This window comes from Meriones unguiculatus, chromosome 3 (genome assembly GCF_030254825.1).
Source record: "Meriones unguiculatus strain TT.TT164.6M chromosome 3, Bangor_MerUng_6.1, whole genome shotgun sequence".
In the NCBI taxonomy this organism is placed as follows: Eukaryota; Metazoa; Chordata; class Mammalia; order Rodentia; family Muridae; genus Meriones; species Meriones unguiculatus.
The window spans coordinates 39,605,152-39,630,398 of record NC_083351.1 but is presented as its reverse complement, the minus strand read 5'-3'; the positions used below and the strand labels follow the sequence as shown (position 1 = coordinate 39,630,398).

Below are 25,247 nucleotides of genomic sequence, written 5' to 3'. Positions count from 1 at the left end.
CCACCATGTTCTTTAAAGCAATTGGCATTGGTAACTAGGTACATTACTTTCCTAAAACTGTAAGATGTCAATTTTGAGAAATTTTTGATGCTCTGATACAGTGTATCATAAAATTACCAGTGCTTCAGCTCAGACCAACCAAGTCACATCTTTCAGGTATTGGCCCTAGTAATATTTTAAAAATACACCCCTCATGGGAATCTTTTGTCTCCAGCTCAAACCACTGCAAAGATGGAAAGAGAAAAACCTATTTAGACGATTATTGCTGTAGAAGAGGAAATTAATAACAAAACCAAAGAGGTCAGAGCCAGGACTTGAGAGGAGGAGTCAAGGAAAAACTCTGTAAATATTAGGCTCCATTCTGGAATACCTCAGTTGAAAGGCAGCCAAGAAAGATAGAATCTCTGCTTTCACTTTAGAGTTCCTCCTGTGCTCTCACTCCGGGGACCCAACACACAGGAGCTTGGAGCTGCTGGTGGTCTCCCTGGAGACATCTGTAACTTTTAACAACAAGTTGCAGTGTTCTGAATGATAGGAATTTGCAAGCTACAGGTAAGCCTGCAGAGCTTCTCAGTTGTTCCTTAAGGGCAAGCCATCCTTCCCTACACTGTGTATATGAACACATGGGGAGCATCTGGGGGGTCAGTCTGTTGTTGTTGTTTTACTTCTTTGGTTTTATTGTTTTGTTTTCTAGTAGGCAACATCTCTATTCAGGGTATTACAAAAGCCTGTTTACATTTTGCTATGCCTGTTTCTCTAATTACACCTGGTAACATTCTCTGAGGACTTAGAAATCAACATAGTAGCTGTTTTGTTGGTCACAAATTCAGATTTATATCTGCTACACTGAATGAAAAAAAAAAAGAAATAAAAAGGAAAATAAAGGACATTACTGTTTCTAGGAATGGTGGAGGAGAAATTTTATTATAAATATTCAGGAGGGCATAGCCAGAGGCAGACATATCTGGGACTGTCCAGAATGGTCATGATCCTGAGCCATGTGGGAAGAGGAATAGGAGAAGGGAGAGGGGAACCATATACAGTAGCCAGGAGGCCCAAGTACAAAAAGGGGCAGGTAACCAAAATGTCTGGAGTATATAGAAAAAGCCTCTGGGAGACAGCAGCCCAGACTCTGGGCTGGAAAGTTTAGGGTGTGTCAGCAGTAGCCTCTAATAAGTAGGGACTGAGGGATGCTGGGAGAACCTGGAGGCCAGGTTAAATAGGTTAAATAGGCCAGGTTAAATTATGTTAAGTAGACACCTCAGCCACTTTTCCATGAGTTTGAAACTTAACCTCACAGCCTTTTGTTGATAAGAAATGAATGATAAGGGGCAAGGTAATTGTTTATGACTACTGCCTGCTGACAGTGGGTGCTGTTATTTGTGACCCAAAAAGCTAAAATGTTGACCAAGTTCTAGAAGAACAGGCTGTTTTACTTGCTGTCCAGGCTCTGCAGGACCATCTGGGGCTAGGGATGTGAAGGCAGCAGTTGGAGCAGTTTGCAGTCTTAGATTGGAAATCTGCTGGAATATATATATATAATATATATATATCTATATATATATTATATATATATTAGGGGCAGAAGTTAAAGTTAAGGAGTTTGGGGAATATTTTTCTTAGCTGTAAATTTTAAACTATTGGGCCTATGGTCCTGGTAGTTGGGGGAGGAGAGTCCCAAGACCAGGGAAAGGAGAAGAGAGTCTACTCTCAAGAATAGGCAGGTGGGAAAACAGGCTGTTGACTGATAGTACTTATCTGGAGTCCATTTGACCAGTGAGAGTCTTTCTCAGCTTGAGGCCTGATTTTTACATAGAAAGAGAACTGAGAAGTCATTTGAAGACTTGGTTGCTGCTGTTAAACTGACAAATCTACATCAATGCCATCAGAGACCTGAGAAGGATAAATTTCACCAGAGTAAAATCAAGCAAATATATTAAAAATGACAGAGACTTACCAGCTACCTGGACAGTCCCACTAGGTTTCTCCGTGGTTGATGTTGGCCTGCCCAGCAAAGACGCCCCATCCTGAGATAAGATATTTTCCTATTTTTGTAGTTATCTTCAGGCTGTTCCTTGGGTAGGGGATTTGATGGTCTGTTTTGGGAACTGGTGACTTATGGCTTAGTTTCGGGGACTGATGACTTATGGCCTGAATTGGAGTTGGTCAGGCTTATTTAGCAAGAAATAACAAGCAAGCGCATAGCAAGACTGACAACCTTCACCATGAATGAAAATGGGTGTAATAAATAAACAAAAATAGCCACTTTGTGGGTGTAAGGGGGAAAAAGTTTATTCCAAACTGCCAAGGTTGTCTTCCGTGAAAGCAAGAAGTGACAAGAAAAAGATTTTCAGGTTTAAATGGGATCAGAAAAAGGGGGAACCTAGCTAAGAGACAGAGAACAGTATAGTCAAAAGGGACAAGGAGGAGCAAGCAGGAACTCATTGTTATGCCCAGATCTTAAGGTCCCCAAAGACCACCAGGAGCTAGACCACGTATGCAAGAGCAAAGAGCTTTATTTGGGCTTAACCTTGGGCACCAACACAAAGGATCAGAGAGGAGAGCCCAGGACAGTTGCATGGAAGGGTTTTTATTGGGGTTTGAGCAAGAACTGGGAATTTCCAGTTTAGGAGGTACAAGATTGGATGAAATTCAGCAAGGGCAAGCTTGTTACAAAGTTATTGGCTAGCTAACATAACTAACATTGGGTGAGCTATCTATAGACCTCAGGAATGGTAGGTATTTTCTGTGCCATGAAATGTTCTACTACAAGGTCAGTGGGCTGCCCAGCACAGATGCCCAACTGAGATAAGATACCTTCCCATTCTTGTGGTTACCTCCAGGCTATTCTTTGGGTAGGGAATTTTATTTCTGGAATTGGTGACCTATGGCCTAGTTCTTGGGAGCTGAAGGAAAAGGAAGAGAGGAGAACCAAGTATAGTAGTGAGGAGGCCAAAGGTACAAAAAAATAAAAAAAATACCTTTTGGGGATTTGGTGACTCAGGCCTGGTCCTCTCACTTCACCCGAGGGAGAGTTCCAACCTGGTAGAAAGCATAAGGGCATAGAGAAGCTGTGGGACTGTGCAGGCAATTCCGAGGGGGGAGGCAAGGAAACTGCCAACATAGAGATTCAGGAGGGCACTAGGGCAGCTAGAACAGCCAGCTCTGAGGGAATGGTAAAGAAAGGTCCAAGGCTCTAGAGTGTGCAGGCATGTCCTAGGGTGGAGATGAGGAAGTTCCAAGAACTGAGAGGAGCCATGAGGGAGCAGAAGGGTAAGTATCATGGCAACAGGAATTTCATTCTGGGGCATCCCCAAGTGACTGAGAGACTTGTCAAATGTTCCAAACCACAGAGAAGAAGTGTCCTTCTCCCTGTGATGAGGGCCCAGAAGGGTGAAAGAAAGCTTCTTGTCATACCATACCAGTGTGGCTTTCATAATAAAAGCAGACAAAGCAGGGAGCTCTGAAGTGACACGCCATAGAAGAGGAGAGACAAATGGTTAGGCCAGGTAGAGGAGAAAGCAGCTGGCGAGGCGCAAGTGTCTTAGTAAACACAATTGCTCAAGTGGTAGGGCTGTGAAAGATGCAAGAGATGCCCATGTGGTGGGAAGCCCAAGAGGGCATGAGGGGCAGCCATGTGGGGAGCCATGAAGGAAGAGCTGAAAGAAAAGGAAGAGAGGGGAACCAAGTATAGTAGTGAGGAGGCCAAAGGTACAAAAATAAATAAATAAATAAATAAAAAAAATAAAAAAAAAATAAAAAGGGGGGCGGGGCGGACAAGTATTTAAAAACTTTGGATTACGTAAGAAAGAGCCTTTGGCAGAAGAGGAGCCAAGCCTCTGGGCTGGAAAGTTCAGGATAAAGGGCAAGATTTGTCAGCTATATCCTGTAAAAGAAAGGCAATGGAGAAATGCTTAGAAAACCTGTACCCAGGTCTATTTTGATATGTTAAATAGGCACCTTGTCCTGGATTTGAAACCTAACATTGAGTTAATATAGCTAAGAATTCTTTGAAACAGTTAGAGACAAAATGTACAACTTGAAGGCAAAAGTCAGACTGTAATAAGTGCAAACAATGAAGAAATTGTTTGTTGACTTATTGAGAAACATTGTTGGAATTTAGTGAGTAAGTGCTGGGGAAATAGTCTGATGTGGCAATACTCTTGGGGTAAAGGATGGAATGTTCTTCATTCCAAGTGAATAAGAAACAGCAAAAAGCTCCTGCTGAGAACAACACTATGGTTTATCAGTAACTGTATCTGCAGTGAAAGATGCTTTTTTTTCTTTCATTTCTTGTTTTTTTTTATTTTTTTTGTATTAATTGCAGTTTATTCACTTTGTATCCCAGCTGTAGTCCCTTTCCTCATTCCCTCCCAATCCCCCCCATCCCTCCTTCATCCCCTCTAAGCCGCTTCCCAAGTCCACTGATAGGGGAGGTGGCCCTCCCCTTCATCTGACCCTAGTCTATCAGGACTCATCATGACTGTCTGCATTGTCTTCCTCTGTGGCCTGGTAAAGTTGCTCCCCCGTCAGGGGGAGGTGATCAAAGACCCAGCCACAGAGTTCATGTCAGAGACAGTCCCTCTTCCCATTACTATGGAAGCCACATGGACACTGAGCTGTCATGGGCTACATCTGTGCAGGGGTTCTAGGTTATCTCCATGCATGGTCATTGGTTGGAGTATCAGTCTCAGAAAAGACACCGGGGCCCAGATTTCTTGGTTCTGTTGCTCTCCTTGAGGAGCTCTTGTCCCCTCCAGGTTTTTCTATCTCTTCCTTCTTTCATAATATTCCCTGCACTCTGCCCAAAGTTTGGCTATAAGTCTCAGCATCTGCTTTCATACCCTGCGGGGTCTTTCAGAGGCCCTCTGTGGTAGACTCCTGTCCTGTCCCCTGTTTTCTCTCTCTTCCAATGTCCATCCTGTTTGCCTTTCTGAATGAGGATTGATCATCTTACCCAGGGTCCTCCTTCTTGCTTAGCTTCTTTAGGTGTAAAGATTTTAGTATGATTATCCTATATTATATGTCTAATTTCCACTTATAAGTGAGTATGTGTGCCTTTCTGCTTCTGGGATACCTCATTTAGGATGATCTTTTCTAGTTCCCACCATTTGCCTTCAAATTTCATGATTTCCTTGATTTTAATTGCTGAGTAGTGTTCCATTGTGTAAAATACCACAATTTCTGTATCCATTCCTCAATTGAGGGACATCTGAGTTGTTTCCAGCTTCTGGCTAGTACAAATAAAGCTGTTACAAACATGGTTGAACAAATGTCCTTGTTGTATACTTGAACATATTTTGGATATATGCCTAGTAGAGGTATAGCTGGATCTTGAGGTAGCACTGTTCCTAATTGTCTGAGAAAGCACCACAATGATATCCAAAGTGGTTGTACAAGTTTACATTTCCACCAGAAATGGAGGAGGGTTCCCCTTTCTCCACATCCTCTCCAGTATGTGTTGTCACTTGAATTTTTATCTTAGCCATTCTGATGGGTGTAAGGTGAAATCTCAGGGTCCTTTTGATTTGCATTTCTTTGATGACTAAGGACATTGAGCATTTCTTTAAGTTTTTCTCTGACATTCTATGCTACCTCTTCCTGGGTCAGTTCTGGGCTGTCCTTCCTCCTGAATCAAGTTATAGTGGCCTCAAATTAGAGACTTAATCCTCTTAACCTTAGGAGCTTTCACCATGAGGTCTGGGACCAGCCCTACACCCAGGCTATCATGTTCAGCCTTAAGCTGCTTTCATGCAGGGGATGGCTTCTTCTCCCCTTCCCCTTTATCTCAGGGTTAACCCTGGACAAGGCAGGGGGATTATTGCTGCACATCCTTTAACCTCTCTGCCCATTTTCTGTTGATTCCATGAAATATCCAGTCATTCCTCCTGGAGCAAATAATTGGGAACACTTAGAGAATTGATCCCATTGGATATCAGTCTCCCATTACTGGAAGCATTCTATAAAAATTCAGTTTGGCTCCATTTTAAATTCATATTCTCTTTGAGAAAATTTCCTCTTTTTAAAATATTTATTTATTTTTCAATGTGATAGGTTAAACGTTTATTAACTACTTTATTCCAGGCACTGAGCACAGTGTTAAACAAGGCATAATTCTGTCCTTGTGGCATTTATTCCATTGGACAACAACCCGTGGCACTGTTGTCCAATGGAAGAGTCCCTGGACGAAAATGCCTTCTTATTTTTACACTAATATAGTAGTCACCAGCTATATTTGCTATTGAGTAATTAAAATGTCATTACTGTAAGTGAGGAACTAACTTTTTAAAATTTTTTCATTTAACTTTTATTAATTACACTTTTTTCAGGGACTAACTTTTAATTTTGTATGTTTTCAATGAATTAATATTGCACTTACAGCATAAAGGGAAGAAATATTTTTACTCTACTACATGCTAAGCCTATAATGAGATGGCTGGTTAAACTGTTAAATGCAATGGGTTGGCTGTAACTGCCAAAGTATTAATAGTATATATACCTATTACATATTAATACTATGTATACATATGTGTATGTATATATAGGCATATATGCTATATATAGCATACATATGAACTATATGTATGCATAGGCACCACAGTTATGTGTTAATGGAAGGACCACAAGTTTTTCTTGCCAGAGATAAGGAGAATGACTCTTTTTTCTCCAAGCAGGAACTTTCTCCAAGCCTCCTAGGGAATGGGAGTTTTTGTTTAAATGCCTGACCTTGGGAAAAGGGCTTTCTTGGGAGACCAGACATACCATCATAAAATACTGCACTTTTTTGTATGGCTTAGTTTATCCAAAGAGCTGAAGCTTACAGAGAGGCTAGACAAATATTACTGTGTATATAGACAAATATATCTGTATCCCATACAGATATAAATTAGGTGCGATGCCAAGGAACTTGGGAAAATGAGTGCAGATTAATCACAATGAGAGATCACAAGGAGGATTTGACGCTGAAAGTAACGTCAGCTTCCATAGAACACTAATACTATTAATCATCGGTCTTCTCTGTCCACCCTCCGGTAGTTCGCAATTTTCTTTCATGCTCTTTCTTTATCCAGGGAAGACTAGTCAATGTCTGTGCCTCAATGAAATATGACACACCAGAAATAGGAAAGCAAAACCTTTCCCCCAGCCTTTGAGTTACAGAGAACCTAGTGGGGTCTGCGCGTTACCAAGTCACCCATGGGTGTATTGTTGCTGGCACTGTGTTGTTATTGGAGGCAGGTCCTCACCAGCTGCTTGAGTTCATGAGATCCTTCTCTTCAGTCTCCAGAGCTGTTGGGAGGACAGGTGCGCACCAGCCTGCTCAGCAGCGGGGTTTTCTTTTTGAATGCACTGTACTTACTGCCTTCAGACTGGACAGGCAGCTTTTAGTTCGCCACACAGTTCCTGTGTTCCACCTAACTCTGGACTTGATTTACAGTCTTAGCTCACGTGCATGTCTCCTTATTAGGTACCTCAACTCTGCACAGTTTACAAAACAAGCTTAGCAGAAGGTGTCAGGTCATATGGACAAGGCTTCTCAAGCACCGGGGAAGTCGTGGGAAACTTCCTTGGGGTCCAAGAAAAAAAAAATCGAACTAGTTCAAATTCTGTTGTTACAATTCTGCCACCCAAAGGAACAAAAGTTCAAAAGGGAAATTATTTTAATTTAGAAAAATAAAAAAAGGCATACATGAATTTTTTTTTGTGTGTGTAGAAGTTAGTGAACTATAATTTAATTCTTTTCCATTATATCTCCTTCCAAATGCCACCAGGGAGTATATTTAACTAAATGCAGTAATAGTAAGAGAAAGAAAATAATACATTAAATATCAGAAAGCATACAGAAGTGGAAAGAAGAGGATGAATAAACTATCGTATTTCTATTCCTTTAATAACCTTGAAATTACAGGGTTTTGTGTACATATATACATATATGTGCCATAGTGCAGGTATATATACATGTCATTGTGCATGTATAGAGATCAGGAGATAACCTGAGGAACTTGGTTCTCTCCTTCTGCCATATGGTCCTGGGGACAGAACTCAGATCACCAGTATTGAGGGCACTGAGCCATCTCCCTGCCTCAAATTTCTATTCCTGTTTGGGGAAAATAAAGTTTATACTTACGGTCAAATGGCATGAGCTAAGATGCAATTTTTTTTTTCTAATTTGCAAAACAATAATTTCTTTGAAAAATTGTTGTATTTTTAGAACTTTTTGTTAGACTATGCAAAATGGAATAGGACAAATTATATTACAGCTACTGCAATGCCCAGAAGTGACGTCTCTGTGTGAACAGAATTGTGTGACTTTATAAGAAACGTCTAAGATGGTAGTAATTCCTCCTCACTAATCTTAAGAGGCTTGTCCCCAATTTCTACATTCTCTTCCATTTTAAATTAATTTTCAAAATTATCTTACTGGTCATTTAAAAAAATATATAAATGTTACAAGATACGATATTTTAAAAGCATTACAAAATACCAAAAGAAACCCTCACCTTGAGTTACCAATTTCTTTTTTTTTGAAGATTTAAAAAAATTTTTTAATATTAGTTACAGTTTGTTAACTTAATGTGGTGCTTTTTTTTCCCTCACATGATTTAAAATTTCAATGTCTATAGCAATAGAAAAGTGACAATGTACAGCTAAGTGCCAGTGCATACAAATTCATTTCAAGAATGCAATTTTTTCTCTGGTTTTCAATTATACAAATAATATTGGCTCAGTGCCTTAGCTTACTCCATAGAGTTTAAAAAAAAAAATCTGCTCTAAGCCTAGCACATGCCTTTAAATCCCAGCACTCAGGGAGGCAGAGGCCGGTGGGTCTCTGTGAATTTAAGGACAGCTGAGTCTACAAAGTGAGCCACAGCTACACAAAGAAATCCTGTCTTGAAAACAAACAAACAAACAAGTAAAAGAAAAAAACTTACCGGAGGTGACTAGAGAGGGAAACGCAAAGGTATTCCATCTGATGTCCTGCAAAGGTATTCCATCATCTGATGTCCTGCAAAGGTATTCCATCTGATGTCCTGCAAAGGTATTCCATCATCTGATGTCCTGCAAAGGTATTCCATCATCTGATGTCCTGCAAAGGTATTCCATCTGATGTCCTGCAAAGGTATTCCATCTGATGTCCTCTTTGTGAATGTAGCACTCACTTACCATCAAGACCCTCCATCTTGCATGCAAAACTAAGAATGGACTCAATCAAGTGAACACTGTGCTTTTATGTACTATTGTATGGGAATGGGAGACCTACACAGAAATCACTAACAGGGCTACTTAAACACTGTCTAAGCACCACAAGACAGTTGAATGTTGTTTCCTCCATTCCCCATTAAAAGCCCTTGCAGAAACTCTAGTGGTATTTTTGAAAGACCCTTAGTTGGGAGTCTGATGTGTGTAAGTATAAAGTCTCATATGGTATGTGTGTGTGTGTGTGTGTGTGTGTGTGTGTTTGTTTGTATTTTAAGCCTGAATATTTTTGTGTGCTAATTGAATCTCTAAGGAAATGGTAAAGAACAAATAATAAATGGGCCTGATCATGTCTTAGATCCACCAAACTGATAATCATTTGTAGAAAGACAAGCCCTAGAACTTTGGCTTGAAGGAAGCAAACTATGTTTTACCCACTTGTAAGGGCACCTTTGTTTAGCCGATGGTCCGGGGGTTATGAATATTGAGTTACCAGCCACATGGTCATATGGCCCTTTGTATTCTTGCTTGGTAAACCTGAGATACCACACACCTGCATATTCAGTTGGCTGATCAACAAGCCCTTCTCTGTTTACCTCATAGGTTTGCTTATGGTGAAACCACATAATCCTCCTTAGAACAACTCCAAATATAAAGTTTCACTATAATCTAAGTCTTTTTATTTACCCCAGTGTAAAAGGTAGGAATTTAGCCTTATGATAGCATTGACCATTATGTACAATTTCTGGCAAGTCAGAATCAATAAACTGAAATATTTAACAGGGACTCCAGAAAAATTAAAAGGTAAATATCAACACTCAGTAGACACTTTTAGGCTATAGCTTTTTGAGACCCATCACCACATATCACTTTCCTCATGTATCTATCTGTATACTCTTCTAAATAAGGATTGTCACCTTAGGACTTTATCAAAATAGGAATGATTACATTCCAAAATAGCTTAGAAGTACTGAATTAAATTAAAAGCCATACTCAGAACCAAAGTAAATACCATAATTATAGCTTTTAGTAGACAAAGAGACAAAGGAACATCTCAGTTTGTAAAGCACATATCCCAGAGCTCATGAAAGAATGGCAGTGTATAGTGGCACACGTCTGCCATCTCAGTACTGCAGAGGTAGAGAAGGGAAAATCCTTGATGCTCACTGGCCAGCCAGTCAGGACTCATGGTGAGCTTCAGGCCAATGAGATCTTGTCTTAAAAGAAGGCTCATGGTTTATCATGAAGATAACAACCATGGTTGTCTTCTGGTATACCCACATGTAGTCTCTCACACACAAACATATGCACATGTGTGCATACAGGTATATACATACGTACAAAACAGATGAAGAAGTGAAACAGCCATATCCATTAGAAACAAAGAGAGTCATGAAGCCAGCACAGTTGCTTGACACAGTTCTGGCAAAGCTGGATGGATTACTATAATCACTGTTCTTCTATCTGCAACTTTTGGGTTTTGGTCTGGATAATTATTAGTCTGTCTTTGTTCTAAGAAACCCATACAGATAAGCAAGCACATGATTGGTACACGTCAGAGCCAAAGAAGTGGCCTGATTGCTATAAAGCCAGAGATAAAAAACAGTCTGACTGCTGGAAAGTCTAGAAAGTCAGAGCCACAGAAGTGGCTGATTGTTAGAGATCCCTGACCATCTCCTGACTCCCTCCCTCCCCTTGTGGACTCCTGTCTGCTCTGTGGACTCCCCATCATCAAAGACTCTCTGGCTCTCCTTGCCACAGAAGTCCCCTGGCAACCCTGAAGGGACAACCCTGAACAGCAAAAGTAAAGGTAAATCTACTTGAAGTAAGAACCAAATTTTATCAAAGGGCGAGCCCCCTAGGAAGAAATACACCACGTAGTGAAAGGTGAAAAGACAAGAACTATAAATAAGTCATGGGCCATAAGGAGTCTAAAGGAAAAAGATTCTTTGTAGATATAATACAATATAGTTTCAAGAAAGGGGAAATCAATGTTAGTACTTGACAACCAACTGTTTTTTTAAAATTTGCACAGCGATGTAGTCCTTGGTTCCCAGACCATGGGACTTTGGATTCAGAAACCTGAGACAGACTAGGAATGGATATTTAGAAGAATGGACCTAAGAAAATGCCTGCTGAGGCTTTTTCTTTTTGGAATGTTTTTAGGAAAGCTTTAGATACTGGCAAGCCTAAAGAGAAAGATACTTTGCCTTGCTCTTCAGCAAGGTAAGATGATGGAGAAACTATTCCATCATTAGATCATAAGCCTAAAAACACCCCTCCCCCACAATCCCTGCTTCTCATACGGCTTTTAAGATTGAGAATGATAACGGTGAGGATAAAGATGAGAGTGACCAATATCTCCTAAGGAAGAGACAGATTTAGAGGAAGAGGCTACAGAATACCATAATCCAGATTGTCCTTCTTTGATACCTAAAACCGGTCCCAGACTAATGAGTCTAAAAAGGATAATATCCCTGTTTCTTCACTGAGATTTAGAGAGGTTTTTAAACAAGCCCATCAGTTAGGAGACAGATTGGCTGTTTCCCAGTTATTTTTGTTGATGAAGGGGATGAGGAACCTTCATAGGAACTTTTATCCTATAAGCTTTTAAAAGAGCGTAAGCACGCCAGGTGTGGTGGTAGGCACTTTTACTCCCAGAACCCAGGAAGGCAAAGGCAGTCAGATCTCTGTGAGTTTGAGGCCAGCCTTGTCTACAAAGCCAGTTCAGGAAAGCCAAGGCTACACAGAGAAAGCCTGTCTCAGAACCCCCACCCTCCAAATCAAAAGAGCTTATGCAGGCAACTACAAATTATGGACCCACCTCCTTGTATGCAATTACTTTCGTGGAAAGTTTGACCAGTAGATGGATGACCCCTTTATGATTGGCTTCAGGTTGCTAAGTCATGTTTGACGAGGAAAAACTTTTTGCTCTGGAGAGCAAATATTTTCCACCCATCCAGGAGTCTCAGATTTCTAAGTAGGGGCTCAGCAGCTATTTCAATAGTGGTCCCTAGGAAAATATTCTTATCAAAGCCTAGTCTTTCCCTGTCTATTTAGATTTTGTTTAGGTTGTATGGGCTTTGTACTAGAATGACTATTTTTCCCTAGTCCTTTATTGGGATCAAATTTCATTTGATCAAATATCTGGAGAGCAAATATTCCTCTAATACGAAGAATTAGCAAAAAAGGAAACTGCCTCACAAACACTGGCAGGAGAGGGAGTAGAATGACTATTCTTGTGTTAATGGGAACTGGAGACTGGATTCTGATGAAAGATCAACTACATTTTACTAAAGATGTTCTCACTTAATGCCCAGCTATTGCTGAAGCAGCAAAAAGAAGTCTTCCTTACTCTGACGTTAAGACAGCAAAATTAATAATATTTTAGGCAAAAGGCTGATGAACCTCTTGATTTTCATATTCTGACTGATGGAATCAGTGACTAAAATGGTTCCTCAAGATGAAGCTGCACAAATTACTATTAAACAGCTGGCTTTTGAAAATGCAAAATCTGCTTGCCAGACTCTGCTAAGGCCAATTAGAAAATGAGAAGAACTTAATAAATTTGGTAGAGTATGTTCTGAGGTCACCCTTTTACAAGGGGTAGGTATTACAGAAGCCCTGCAGGAACAGACCACCACTCAATTTTTTAGAAGTCAGAAAAACTACCCAAGGAGGAAGGAAGAAAGCAGTGTGTGTGTGTGTGTGTGTGTGTGTGTGTGTGTGGCCAGCTAGGTCATTTTAGTAGAAACTAAAGAAAGGAGAGAAAAAAATTCCCACTACAGGGACAGCCACATGTGACAGTAGAATGCCACAAACAACTTTCATTAATTAACTTTCATTAATATGTCCAAAACAATATGCTCTTACTGTCAAAAGGGCTTTCATTAAAGAAGTGTCATTTCAAATATCAAAGGATGGAACACTGTTCCCTCCTAAAAGAGCTCGAGGAGAAATGCCTAACTCTGCTAGTGAGAGATCAGGTCTGCCAGCCAGGAAACTGTGGGCAGGGCCAATCCCAGGCCACTCAAATAATGGGGATGACACAAAAACCCTTTTCTTAGAAATCAAGGGTTTGGCTCTATTGATACAGCATTCTGGATATAGGAAGTTAAAAATTCACACCCCCAAAAAATCTTAAAGGCACAGGGTAATGCTATTGAGGGTCTTATAAATTCAGGATCTTAAGTTTCTTATATTGCTGGAAAAAGACTGGCCTTCCTCTTGACAAAATAAAAATGTTCCATCAACTTTAATTGGCTTAGGACAAGTTGCCAATGTGGCAAAAAGTGCTGATTTTAACATGGTGAGATGAGTCTTCTGGCTCCTTTTGTCTCTATATGATTCCATCTTTACCTTTCACATTATGAGGAAGAGACATTTCGGAACAGATGGGAATTACTTCAATAAGTTTAAATGATAAAGTTGCTGCTCAAATGATACAAGTGAAATCTGATCCCAATAAACGACTAGGGAAAAAATAGTCAGGGTATTACAAAACCCATACAACCTATACAAAATCTAAATAGACAGGGAAGGACTAGGCTTTGATAAGAATATTTTCCTAGGGACCACTATTGAAATAGCTGCTGACCCCCCTACTTAGAAATCTGAGGCTCCTGGTTGGGTGGAAAATTGGCCCCAGAAGAGATACAAGTAGCCACAGATTTAGTTAATGAACAATTTCAGCCTATAGAAGCCTCCCGTAGTCCCCGGATTATTCCTCTGTTTGTCATGAATGGAGACTCCTTCAAGACTTGAGAAAAACTAATGGTAACAGGGAAGACATGGGGGCTCTTCACCTGGTCACCCTTTCCTTCTGCTGTTCCTAGAGATGATAATATAGTTACAGATTTACAAGGTTGTTTCTTTACCATTCCTTTAAGTCAAGACTGTAAAAGATTTGCCTTTAATCTTCCCTCTACAAATTTAACACACTCACATCATAAATACAAGGTATGAAACATAGTCCCACCCTTTGTCAAAAATTTGTAGATATTGGCTTTACAAAAAAAAAATTAGAGATAAATACTCACAGGTTTATTTGGTTCCTTGTATGGACGATGTCCTCATCTTCCACAAGCACAGAGCCTACTTACGAGAAGTGTTGCAGCAACTGATTTCACTTACGGTTTAAGGTGGCCCCAGGAAAGGTACAGGTGCGGCCTTCATTTAATTACTTGGGTCGTGTATTAAGGACACAAACAGTGACCCACACACCTTTGGAATTAAGATAAGCACAACACTGAAAAATCATTAAATGATTTTCAAAATCTTTTAGGGGATATAAGTTGGACCTGTCCTTTTTAAACTACAGCCACTGCTGAGCTTAAGCCTTTGTTTGACATACTGAAGAGAATCCATGCCTGCTCCGATCATTAACCAAAGAGCCAAAACAAGCTCTGCAATTGGCACAAAAAGAGATTTCAAACCAACAATTGGAGCAAATTGACTACACAACAACTTTGGAATTTGGTTGTTATATCCAATCCTCATTACTCCCACTGAACGCCCCTGCCAAAATGGGCCACTTGAATGGATTCACATACCCGCGAGAGCTAGGAAAATTGTTACTTCATATCCCTCTGTAGTTGCCTCTTTCATCCTCACAATTATTTTGTGCTGGAGAAGGCCCCTTCCTGGAAGGCTCCCATCGAAGAAGAAAAAAGAATTCTCTTGTTAAATTTTAGAGGACTTTAAAAGGCAGATATTGTCTTAAATGGTAGATTAATACCAATTACAAGAGGGTATAAAAGAAAGGCTCAAGTAACTCAGCTCTATGAGACGTTTCTAAAACGTCTTCTTTGAGAGATAAGAAAATAAAATACATTATTCATAGGGTAATTTCAGGTGCTTTAAGACGAAAGATTGGGCAAAGAGTCACCACTGTAAGCAAAACAAAGATGAAAAAAAATTAAGCATTTAGCAATGTTCCGGGGTAGACCAAAGGTAAAATAAAGAAAATATTGCTTTTTCTTTCAAGCAATGTTCCGGGGTAGACCAAAGGTAAAATAAAGAAAATATTGCTTTTTCTTTCAGTAAATTCTCTTGATATTTATTGAGGAATGTAGTCAGAACAACTTGAAATGTGAACATTTCAGGAGCTATACTGTGCATCTGATGTTTAGTATGCCAGTGGATATCTGAGGACATCCTAAAAAAAAACCTGAATTAGAAACCTATGTTCTGAGCTACCACAGGCTACATCTGAGTGGAGGTTCTAGGTTATATCCATACATGGTCCTTGGTTGAATGTCAGTTTCAGAAAAGACCCTGTGCCCAGATATATTTGGTCTTTGTGGAGCTCCTATCCTTTCCCCATCAGACTAACTCCCCTTCTTTCTTATGATTCCCTGTACTCTGCCAAAGGTTTGGTCATGAGTCTTTGCTTTGAAAACACTGCTACTTAGAGTCTTTCAGATGCACTCAGTAGACTCCTGTCATACGTTCAATGCACATCCCATCTGTCTTTCTAAACGAGGATTGATCATCTTACCCCATGTCCGCTCAATTGATTATCTTTTTTAGGTGTATAGATTTTATTATGTTTATATCTTATAGGTCTATATAAGTGAGTATAGCTCAGTAACCAATTGGTTTCCCAAAGTGAGGGGAACAGGGACTATTTCTAACAGGAACTCAATGACTGGCTCTTTGGTCTCCCCACCCCCGAAGGGAGGAGCAGTCCTGTTAGGCCACAGAGGAGGGCTTTGCAGCCAGTCCTGAAGATACCTGATAAAACAGGATCAGATGATTGGGGAGGAGGTCCCCCCTATCAGTGGACTTGGAAAGCGGCACGGTGGAGATGAGGGAGGGAGGGAGGGACTGGGAGGGAATGAGGGATCGGGACATGGCTGGGATACAGAGTTAATAAAATGTAACTGATAAAAAAAATAAAAAAAAAGAAATCTATGTTCTGTGGCTCATTGGCTGTCAAAATTAAAGGTTAAAAAAAATCAAAATCAATGACCACTCAAAACATTCCTGTTCTCTAGTTAGAAAAATTTAAATCAGCCTGCGGCAAACACCCGTAACCCCAGCACTCAGGGAGACAGAGGCAGGTGGAGCTCTATGAGTTCGAGGCCAGCCAGGTCTACGAAGTGAGTCCAGGGCAGTCAAGGCTACACATAGAAACCCTGTCTCAAAAAAAAAAATGATTAAAGAAAAGGGAAGATGTGAATCAGGGAGGACAAATGCATATTCTGCAGCCAATGAGCCAAGGGAAAATCTGCTATCCTCTGCTGGGCAGAAACAGTACAGCTGCTACAATTCTTTCCAAAGATGCGGGGGAGAAGTGCTGGCTTAATTTCTTATTCTTCAAGTTCCCAGCAGAGTTGGATAATCAAAGGAGAAAGGGCTGTCTGGTTGATGATCATCCTAGCGATTCCCACAAGTTCATAAGGAAAAGGACAAGTGAGCTTGTCCAATAGGAAGTGTCCATGACTTTGACACTATCATTTTACACTTTGACATCATCATTCAGCAGCATTGTCATAAAAAGTGTAGCAGAAAGTGACTCCTCTCCAAAGGTCCTTCATTTTATTTTGCAGGAAAAGCAAAAACAAAGGCAGTCAGGTTTGTTTTGATGAGTAGAAAAAACTCAGTCAGTATAGGAAGCAAAGAGCTCATGCTCAGTTCTCCTGAAGAGAACAGAAAGTAGGAAGTAGTCAAGGAGAAAATGCTATCTTGTATTTTAAAAATAATTTTCAGAGACAGGTGTAATATTCAGCTACTTGAGAAGCTGAAAAAAAAAAAGAATTATTTCAGCTCATGAAATGAGGCTAGACTAAACAATATAACAAAATCTGTTTCTTTAAGGAAAGTAAATGTATGTGTGTGCATGTATGTGTGAAACATATTTCATATTTTCAGGGACTGCCCTTCCACTGTTACATTAAAAATAAACTCAGTTAGTGTAAGATAGGGGAGGCAGAGGATCACGAGTTCAAGACTAGTCTGGGCTACATGGTCAATTTGAGACCTGACGGAGCTGCATGATATCTTGGTTTCAAATCCAAACCAAACAACAACACAAACAAACAAACAAACAAAAAACCCTGAAATCTGGGTGCAGGCCTTTCAACAAGTGATAAAGATCTAACCGTCATCTGTAATTGTGAATTTAAACATGTCCAAGTGGCTCTAGTTGGGCCACCAAGCCAAAAGGTAACACAGTTAGCTGTTCCATCCTGGCCTAAAGGTAACAAAACCAAAGAAAACAGATGACGAAAAGTACTGTTATTCCTTCCTGTCCATAAAACTAAAGGACATGCTGATTACGGTAAATACGGTTAATATACCTTGTTGTCTCTGACACATCCGTGAGTTCTATGCCACATGGCAACTTTCAGCTGAGTACAGGGCTAAACCAAATTATGTGCACATACATGCACACATATGAATGCATGCATGTATGTGTGAGAAAGAGACACAGACACACACACACAGAGACAGAGAGAGCAGAGCTAGCCAAGGTCTAACTATGTGGATACTCAGCCTAGCCTAGAACTTCCTGTGTAGCCCAGGCTAGCTTCAAACATGTATTGATCCTCCTGCCTCTACGTCTCAAATAGTGGGGTTGCGGGTGTGCTTCACTGTGTTTGACCATAACCCAAACCGTGTTAAAAGTTAACTGTTTTCTCCCTTAGTTGGCCCTGAAGTGTGAAACACTGTTTTCATGTCCAAGGTCATGGTCATTTTTGGATAGGGGCAGGAGGAAACTGACTCCAGCAGTATGTCTTCTGATCACATGCACCCAGGCATGCACATGCAGACATATGCACACATGGTAAACACGTGTAATTTCAAAAGTGTAACTCTCTGTCTCTCCATACCCACTCTCCTTTCAAGGACTCTTCCTCTTCTGACTCCAATAAATTCTGCTCATGTTTCATTCTGTGTCCCTTTACCAACGAAACCAGGAACCTGCAAAAGGGACTTCGCCCCTTGTTCCGTCACCATAATGGATTGCCTAGTCTCTGATTACTGCAGACTAAAACAGGCAGGAGAGCCGTGCTGTCTTGGAGCCATAGCTCATGTGTTACCTCCCTTAAAACTTCACAGACACCCCACAGGGAGGATACTTTTCATAGCATTAATGATCAATTCGTTCAAAACTACAAAACTACAGTTTTGGAATGGCCGAGATAGGAATCTGGGAGGTCAAATTTAGTTTGAATTCTCAGGTTTGCTCTCCATTATTCAACAGATTTCAGCACTACAACATATGACCAATGTTCCCACTCTCTCCCTCTCTCCCTCTCCTCCCACACTCTCCTCTTCTCTCCCTTCCTCTCCCAGTACTCCCCACTCTGTTCTAAAGTCCTCGGAGGTTTCATTTGCTCAGCCTGGTCGTGGCCTTTCCCTGGACTTCAAGTCTCCAGTTCACTTTTCCCTTTCGTTGCAGGGAAGAAGCGCCCCTCGATCCACTCACCAGCCTGCCAATGTTCCAGCTGATAGCCACCCCTTCAAACGCTCTGGCAGACGAGCCTGTGTCCATCCGAGCGACAGGCCTGCCTCCATCGCAGATAGTGACCATCAAGGCAACACTGAAGGATGAGAAGGAGAATCTGTTCCAATCCAAAGCCTTCTACCAGGCCAACGAGGCTGGCGAGGTGGACCTGGAGCAGGCATCGGCTTTGGGGGGCGACTATGTAGGGGTCCATCCAATGGGCCTCTTTTGGTCTCTGAAGCCCAAGAAGGTTTTTCAGAGGCTGATAAAGAAAGATATGAACAGCCCCTTTTGCATCACGCTGGACCTGTATGACTCTGTTTGCTTGGTAGATTCCGTCCCAACTCTACCCAAGGCCAGCCAGATAGTACAGCGCTGGTTTGCTGGCCCTGGGGTTCAACGGGAGCAGATCCGAGAAGGTCGGGTGCGCGGAGCCCTTTTTCTCCCTTCAGGTGAGAAGAATCTTTGTTGATACAGAGCATAGCTTCTTAAATATTTTTTCTACTTGTGACCTCTTTTCGCTGTAGAAATTTTCGCATGATTCTGCGTATGTAAGTATATGAAGTAGGTATAGAGATGAAACAGTTACTGATAACAAGGCAGAGAAAACGATTTTAAAATAGTTCATTGTTATATACGTGATTTTACCATTTATTAAAGAAGAAAGGAAATTCGCATACTGATGAGATGAATAGGCTTACCTATTTTTCCAAAAGGAATTAAACTTTGTTTAAATATTTGAGATTGTAGGGTATGGCTAGATCATCTTCATTGTTTTTCAGGGTTGGTTGGTATTTTAGTTTCACAACTGCCAATGGTATGAAATCTGCTTCACACTGATACGCAGTACCAAATTGCAGTATGTTTAGGGCCATTAAAAAACTTGTTGAAAATTCTACCCTCATCCTAAGTCAAAGTTCACTTAATGAGTTTTTATGAAACTCAAGTCAGTAAGCCAAAGAGCAATTTCAGAATCAGACAGTCTAACACAATACAATATGAAGATTTTGTAATTTGATACATGCTAAAGAATTACGGCAGGAACATATCAGAAGTCCTCGCTTTCTGTAGTTAAACCATTGTGAGTCCATATAAACAAAAACTGAACGCGCAGTTAAGAACACTGTGGCTCAGATAAACTTGAATCTGCGCCCAGGTGTTCGAGGTAGCAAGTTTTTGTGATTAGAGCTAAACTGTCACATGCAGAGATAAGAGTTCCTGCTGTGTGCTCAGAATCAGGGTGAGTGAGGTCCAGGGACATCAGCGGAAACAGCTTGGGACTGCTACTCACTTCATTTTGAATTGTATTTTGGCCACATGCATCATTTGGTCTTATTGTCAAACTTCTCTTCCACATTCACTGTGTGAGTCCATATGGATTCATGACTCACAATTTACAAAGCTGTAATAGTGGTAACAATTTGGATGAAGTAAATGCGCCCACTCTTGTGGACATTTGTGTGTGTGCATGCATGTGTGTGTATGAGTGTGTACCAGTGTGTGCCTATGTTGTGTGCCTTTGCTTTGACTGCCACACTTAACTGTCTTATGATCCCATTTTTCTTGTGCCCTTTTACCTCCCAGGAGAAGGTCCTTTCCCAGGAATCATTGACTTATTTGGGAGTTTTGGGGGTCTAATTGAATTTCGTGCTGGTCTTCTGGCTTCCCACGGCTTTGCAGTGCTTGCATTAGCGTATTTTGCCTATGAAGACCTGCCTGGAAAACTAGTGGAGGAGAACTTGGATTATTTTGAGGAAGCTGCCAATTTCCTGCTAGCTCATCCCAAGGTACTTAAAATACTTTCCATCTCACCTTGCAAAATCATAGGAAAGAAAAATCACATATGTCTGGTCTCATTTATGCAGCCTTGGGCAGGGCACAGCTTACATTTTAAGAATAATAGAATTGTTGAGCTGGCTAGTAATTACTGTTTACTGGCACACAGAAGACAATAAATATATCGTGCACGTTGTGATTCTCTTCACTGGGAAAAGTCAAAACATGTTACATTTGAAGCTCTTGAAATATATTCATAAGCGGCTCTTTATTGTTCTATCAGCCACTGATCCTGAATCCTAAACTCAATACATTTTTATACATCAGTGATGATCGCTGCATGATATAGTGCTAGCGTAGTTCACACTAAAGCACTAAGACCAATGCAGAAGTTCAGAAATTGATTTGAAGCACAAGAGAACCAGCAAACAATTACTGGCAAAACTGAGTTGGTCCAATAATCTGACTTCCTGAATTAGCCCTTTAGTTATTTTCAGAGCTGGGGGTGGGTGGATGAAGCAACTAGCCAGAAGCCATGCTAGCCAGAGAAATCTGAAATGAACGGGTCCTTCTACAACTCATCAATAAGTATCACTGCAGCAATGAAAATGAGGTCAATGGACAAGAGACCAGCACCACCTGAGAGTTGGTCCAAAGGCAAAATCCCACTCCCTAATTATTGATCAGAATTTTCATGTTAACATGAAAACAGGTACTTATACATATTAAAATTTGTGATTGAAGAGTACATCTCAAAACCTAGCTTTTCCTAACCAGTAAATATCAGCTGAATTGTGACTTAGTTTTCTTGCAGAAGTCTCAAATTATTGATATTTGTGCTGAAAACATAAAGAGTAGATACCATAAGATCAGAGTTGAGATGTTACTAAATTTAATTATATTAATTTATCATTTTATTGATCAACAATGTCCACTCAACTTATGTCCAAGCTAGCAAAGGTAAAATAATGATGGTTCATACCTTGAATTTGCTTAGTGAGCACTTTGCACACTAGCAATATTTGATATATACCACCTCATCTAACATTCACAGTAGCTTCATGGCATAGATATCGAAGGTTAAGCATTCCTCACCCCAAAAAACCCAGAGTCTAAAATTTAAAACATTTGAGCATCAACCCAATGCTTAAAAAAGCTATTTTGGACTACTGTGCGGATTTCAGATTTCTAAGTGGGATCTATGCAAATATTTCAAAGTCTGAAAACTACAGATCTGAAATACTCTGTCTCCAAGTCTTTCAGATGAGGGCTAGCTATTCCATCTGTAACAGAATTGTTTCATTTTCTCTTGTGAGAAAGCTTCCTTAGATAAAATGTGTCCAGAGCATGAAGCCAGAAAATGACAGCAGTCTGGTAGTGTCTTAGTTCCAACTATCAAGTAGTTTTTTACTCCCTAGCTCTATCATGCTGTTCACTCTAACCCGAATTCTTCTCAAGGAGAGAATATTTCTATTGCAGTTGCCTGTCCAGAATGTTCCATCTATTCTCACCTGTCAAATTGCTTCTTTCTGCATGTTCAGTCCACCAGAATGAGAGAAAGCCTTCCTTCTAGGACCCTCAGCCTTGGTCTGTTGAACAGAGAACAGCCTTTTGGTCTGTTGAACAGCCTGCTTTCAATGCTTCCAGAGCTATCCCTTAGATTAATGGGGTCAATAATATATATGTGTAAGCTCTGTTGCTGTACACTAATATTTTCATGGGAATTTTACTTATTGAATATTGAAAAAATGTAGCAAGCATACTATGTGCCCCTCCTCCATCTGTGTGTATGTGGGGGGGGGGGGGGGTTGAAGAGGGAGAGGGAGAGAGAATTAGGTTGCCATGGAGGCCAGAAGTCAAATTTGGTGTCCTTTTTTTTTTTTCAACATCCCCCCCTTTTTTTTTTTTGCCAAGGCTTCTCAGTGGCTTGATACTGACCATGTAGGCTAGGTTTACTGGCCAGTGAGGGCCCTGGGATTTGGAAGTCTTTGCCTCTCCAGTGCTTGGAAACATAGGTCCAGGGGGTTGAACTCGGGTCCTCATGCTTGCATAGCAAGCATTCTACTACTGAGCTATCTTCCCAGCCCAAAATACCTTTCTTCTAGTGAAGACAAGAATGTGATTCTTTACAAAGCCTGTTTCTGCTCTTGTGTTGTTCAGTGTTGTTGGATTCTCACTGCATTTTCAGAACTCTACTTGAAAGTGTTTGTTTAAGATAGGTCTCCCTATGTAGACTAGGCTGGACCGGAATTAAAAATCTTTGTCTTAGTTTCCCTGGTGTTGAGATAATAGGACTGTGCCACCACCCCTATCTCTAGAACTCTACTTTTAATGAGGTTTTATTTTGGTTGTTCCAACATGCATGATACAGTTTCCCCCAAGATGATAAAGCTCAGAGAAGGCATTATTAAATGGGTAATAGTCTCTGGATTTCACAAGCTGGAAAACCTGGGTGCCAGAGTTTGACTGTTTGACTGCCTTACCTTCCTTTGGGAGAGCTTCTTCCTTTAGGACAGCATGTAAACTGTGTTTGTATATGTGTTTGCGTTTAAGATCCAACGGCCAGGAATTGGTGTGATCGCCGTGAGCAAAGGTGCAGAGATTGCGCTGGCCATGGCCTGCTACCTGAAGCAGGTGGTTGCCACAGTCTGGATAAATGGGTCCAGCATCATTCTTGACATTCCACTAAGATACCGGGATCTGGTGGTGACACCTGCCCAAGTGGCTCTAGAGCGTTCCCAAGTCCATTTCTCAGGGGCTGTGCGCTTCCGTTATGACACAGACCATTTCTGGTTCAGTAAGCTGAACCCACAGAGTATACTTCCCGTTGAAAAGGCTCAGGGGAAGATCCTCTTCATTGTAGGAGAGAATGACGGATGCGTGGACAGCAAGATACATGCACAGAGGGCCATGGAACAACTCCGGAGCCATAGGAGAAGCAATGGAAGGATGCTGTCATACCCTGGGGCAGGTCACCTCATAGAGCCGCCCTATTCTCCTTTTTGCTTTGCGTCCTGGAACCCCGAATTGGGTAGCGCCCTGCTTTGGGGAGGAGATCCCGCTGCTCACGCAGCGGCCCAGGAACACTCCTGGAGAGAGATCCGGAAGTTCTTCAGGCAACACCTCCCTCACTCTGGAAGCAAACTCTAAGCAAATGTCATGACCATGCTGGGGCAGGGAGTGGGTTAGAGAGAGGTTGGAATTAATGTGAGGATAAAAGCATTAGTCAGGGATTTGGGGAATTAGTCAGGGGAGGGGAATGACCAGGAAGGATGGACAGCATTCTCCCGGCTTTCTTACATTCCCATTCATCCTAATCAAATTGGAAATAAATGAGACATACGGGAATCTGAGGCGTTTCTGACAAATTTGTATGTAGTTTGAAATTTTATAAATTAAATTTTAGTTTATATATTGGAATACACCAGTATTCAGAAATTGTGATATTCTTGCAAACTGATAAACACTATACTACACACAGAGACACACAGATAGACACACACACATACACACACATTCATATCCCTAATTAAGGATTCATTTGATCTAGGTGTTTCCAATCCACATGAAATCTCTAAAACTGCCAACATCTTTCTAGCAGTACATTCTCTGTTTAAACTATTTTAACTTGGGTTTCAGATGCTTGAAGTGAGCACTCTAGCCTACTATTGAGGGGAATGATTTATAATAAGCCAGTCTGACTGCATGACAGGCTTCAAAAGTGGCTTTGGACTGAACAGGCCTGAGTTTCCATTTCTCGGAACAGGGAACTATAGTCCATGGAAACCACATACAGTAACTCAATAACCTTCCTGAAAACCAGAAACAATAACTTAGGCAAGTCCCTAAGCAGTTGAACAATCAAAGTGAAGGTTAAAAAAAAAAAAAAAAAGGCTTTGTCTAGCTAGTCAAAATGATACTTTGTTTTAGGTAATCTTTTCTCCCTAATTTCTGTACACTTTACTCTTTACTCCGATATTTTAAATTCCTTATCTAATGCTTTCTATAATTTTCTCATTGGGTTTGCATTTATAAGTCTTAATCATAATTAACTGTTTATCTTATCTTTTAGACTAGGCCACAACAATGAGCCTCATTTCAAGTTGGTATGGATTTTAATAAAAATTCAAAGTTACATTTTACTGTCTTACAATTCAACCCTGCTTCAAAATAAATTTTATATAATAATAAAATTTCAAAGTTATAAATATCTATTCAAATTAAGTTGGTTTATGTGTTGCTCAAATATAATTTTAAGATTGCTTTATACTGTTCTGCTCAGGGGTTCATTATTACATACAAATTGTTTACCAATATTCTAAATTAAGCTCTGTTAATTTTAGAGGTATTTACTTATGTTAAAACTGGATCAATTAGCTGTTTCTCTACTATCAAAAGGTTAAAATATGCTGGTTAATTTTAAAATTTGTTTTATACTGTTCTGCTAAATTGTTGGTTTTAAACTTATAACTCAAGGGTTCGTTATTATTTAAACTTATAACTCAAGGGTTGGTTATTATGTAAGATGTTTACCAATATTCTAAAGTAAGCTCTATTAACTTTAGAGGTATTTATTTATGTTAAAATTGGGTCAATTTATAGTATCTCTGCTATCAAAAGGTTAATATAAGCTTGGTCTTGTTCTCTTAAAATGATGTTATTAATCTGTAGTATAACCTTAGATTATTATAAGCTATAAACTTTTATATACTAAATCATACAAAAACTCTTATGCTCTCACTTTAATAAATTATATTCAAGACTTTTAAGATTCTAACTTAGCAAGGACAAAACCTAAAGTCCTAATATTTAATGATTAACA

At 40.3% G+C, this 25,247-nt stretch overlaps 1 protein-coding gene and 1 long non-coding RNA gene across 8 annotated transcripts; one reads left to right on the top strand and one right to left on the bottom strand.

The window, feature by feature from the left end:
• Positions 1 to 375: 375 nt before the first annotated feature.
• Positions 376 to 25,152, top strand: LOC110557337 (acyl-coenzyme A amino acid N-acyltransferase 2-like). 2 transcript variants are annotated; one of them, XM_021651651.2, is made up of 4 exons: positions 376 to 552; positions 18,605 to 19,101; positions 20,234 to 20,436; positions 22,979 to 25,152. In XM_021651651.2, exons 2-4 carry the CDS (start codon positions 18,642 to 18,644, stop codon positions 23,573 to 23,575), a joined length of 1,260 nt encoding a protein of 419 aa, XP_021507326.1. In that variant the 5' UTR covers positions 376 to 552; positions 18,605 to 18,641; the 3' UTR covers positions 23,576 to 25,152. The 2 variants fall into 2 exon arrangements, with proteins under 2 accessions (XP_021507326.1, XP_021507327.1); XM_021651652.2 differs by lacking the exon at positions 376 to 552 and adding an exon at positions 10,817 to 11,005.
• On the bottom strand, positions 2,267 to 14,568 carry LOC132653048 (uncharacterized). 6 transcript variants are annotated; one of them, XR_009590698.1, is made up of 3 exons: positions 14,235 to 14,568; positions 8,931 to 9,135; positions 2,267 to 7,618 (listed from the first exon to the last, which is right to left on the bottom strand). It is a non-coding gene; the product is annotated as an uncharacterized LOC132653048 (long non-coding RNA). The 6 variants fall into 6 exon arrangements; XR_009590699.1 differs by having other exon boundaries at positions 8,931 to 9,110; XR_009590697.1 differs by lacking the exon at positions 14,235 to 14,568 and adding an exon at positions 10,537 to 10,688.
• Positions 25,153 to 25,247: the final 95 nt, after the last annotated feature.

What these genes read in the sequence shown, in the direction of transcription:
- LOC110557337 (XM_021651651.2), top strand. Translation starts at nt 18,642, where the DNA reads ATGTTCCAGCTGATAGCCACCCCTTCAAACGCTCTGGCAGACGAGCCT. An exon ending in AGCCCTTTTTCTCCCTTCAG is followed by an intron (nt 19,102 to 20,233) that starts GTGAGAAGAATC and finishes TTTACCTCCCAG; the next exon opens with GAGAAGGTCCTTTCCCAGGA. An exon ending in TCCTGCTAGCTCATCCCAAG is followed by an intron (nt 20,437 to 22,978) that starts GTACTTAAAATA and finishes TTTGCGTTTAAG; the next exon opens with ATCCAACGGCCAGGAATTGG.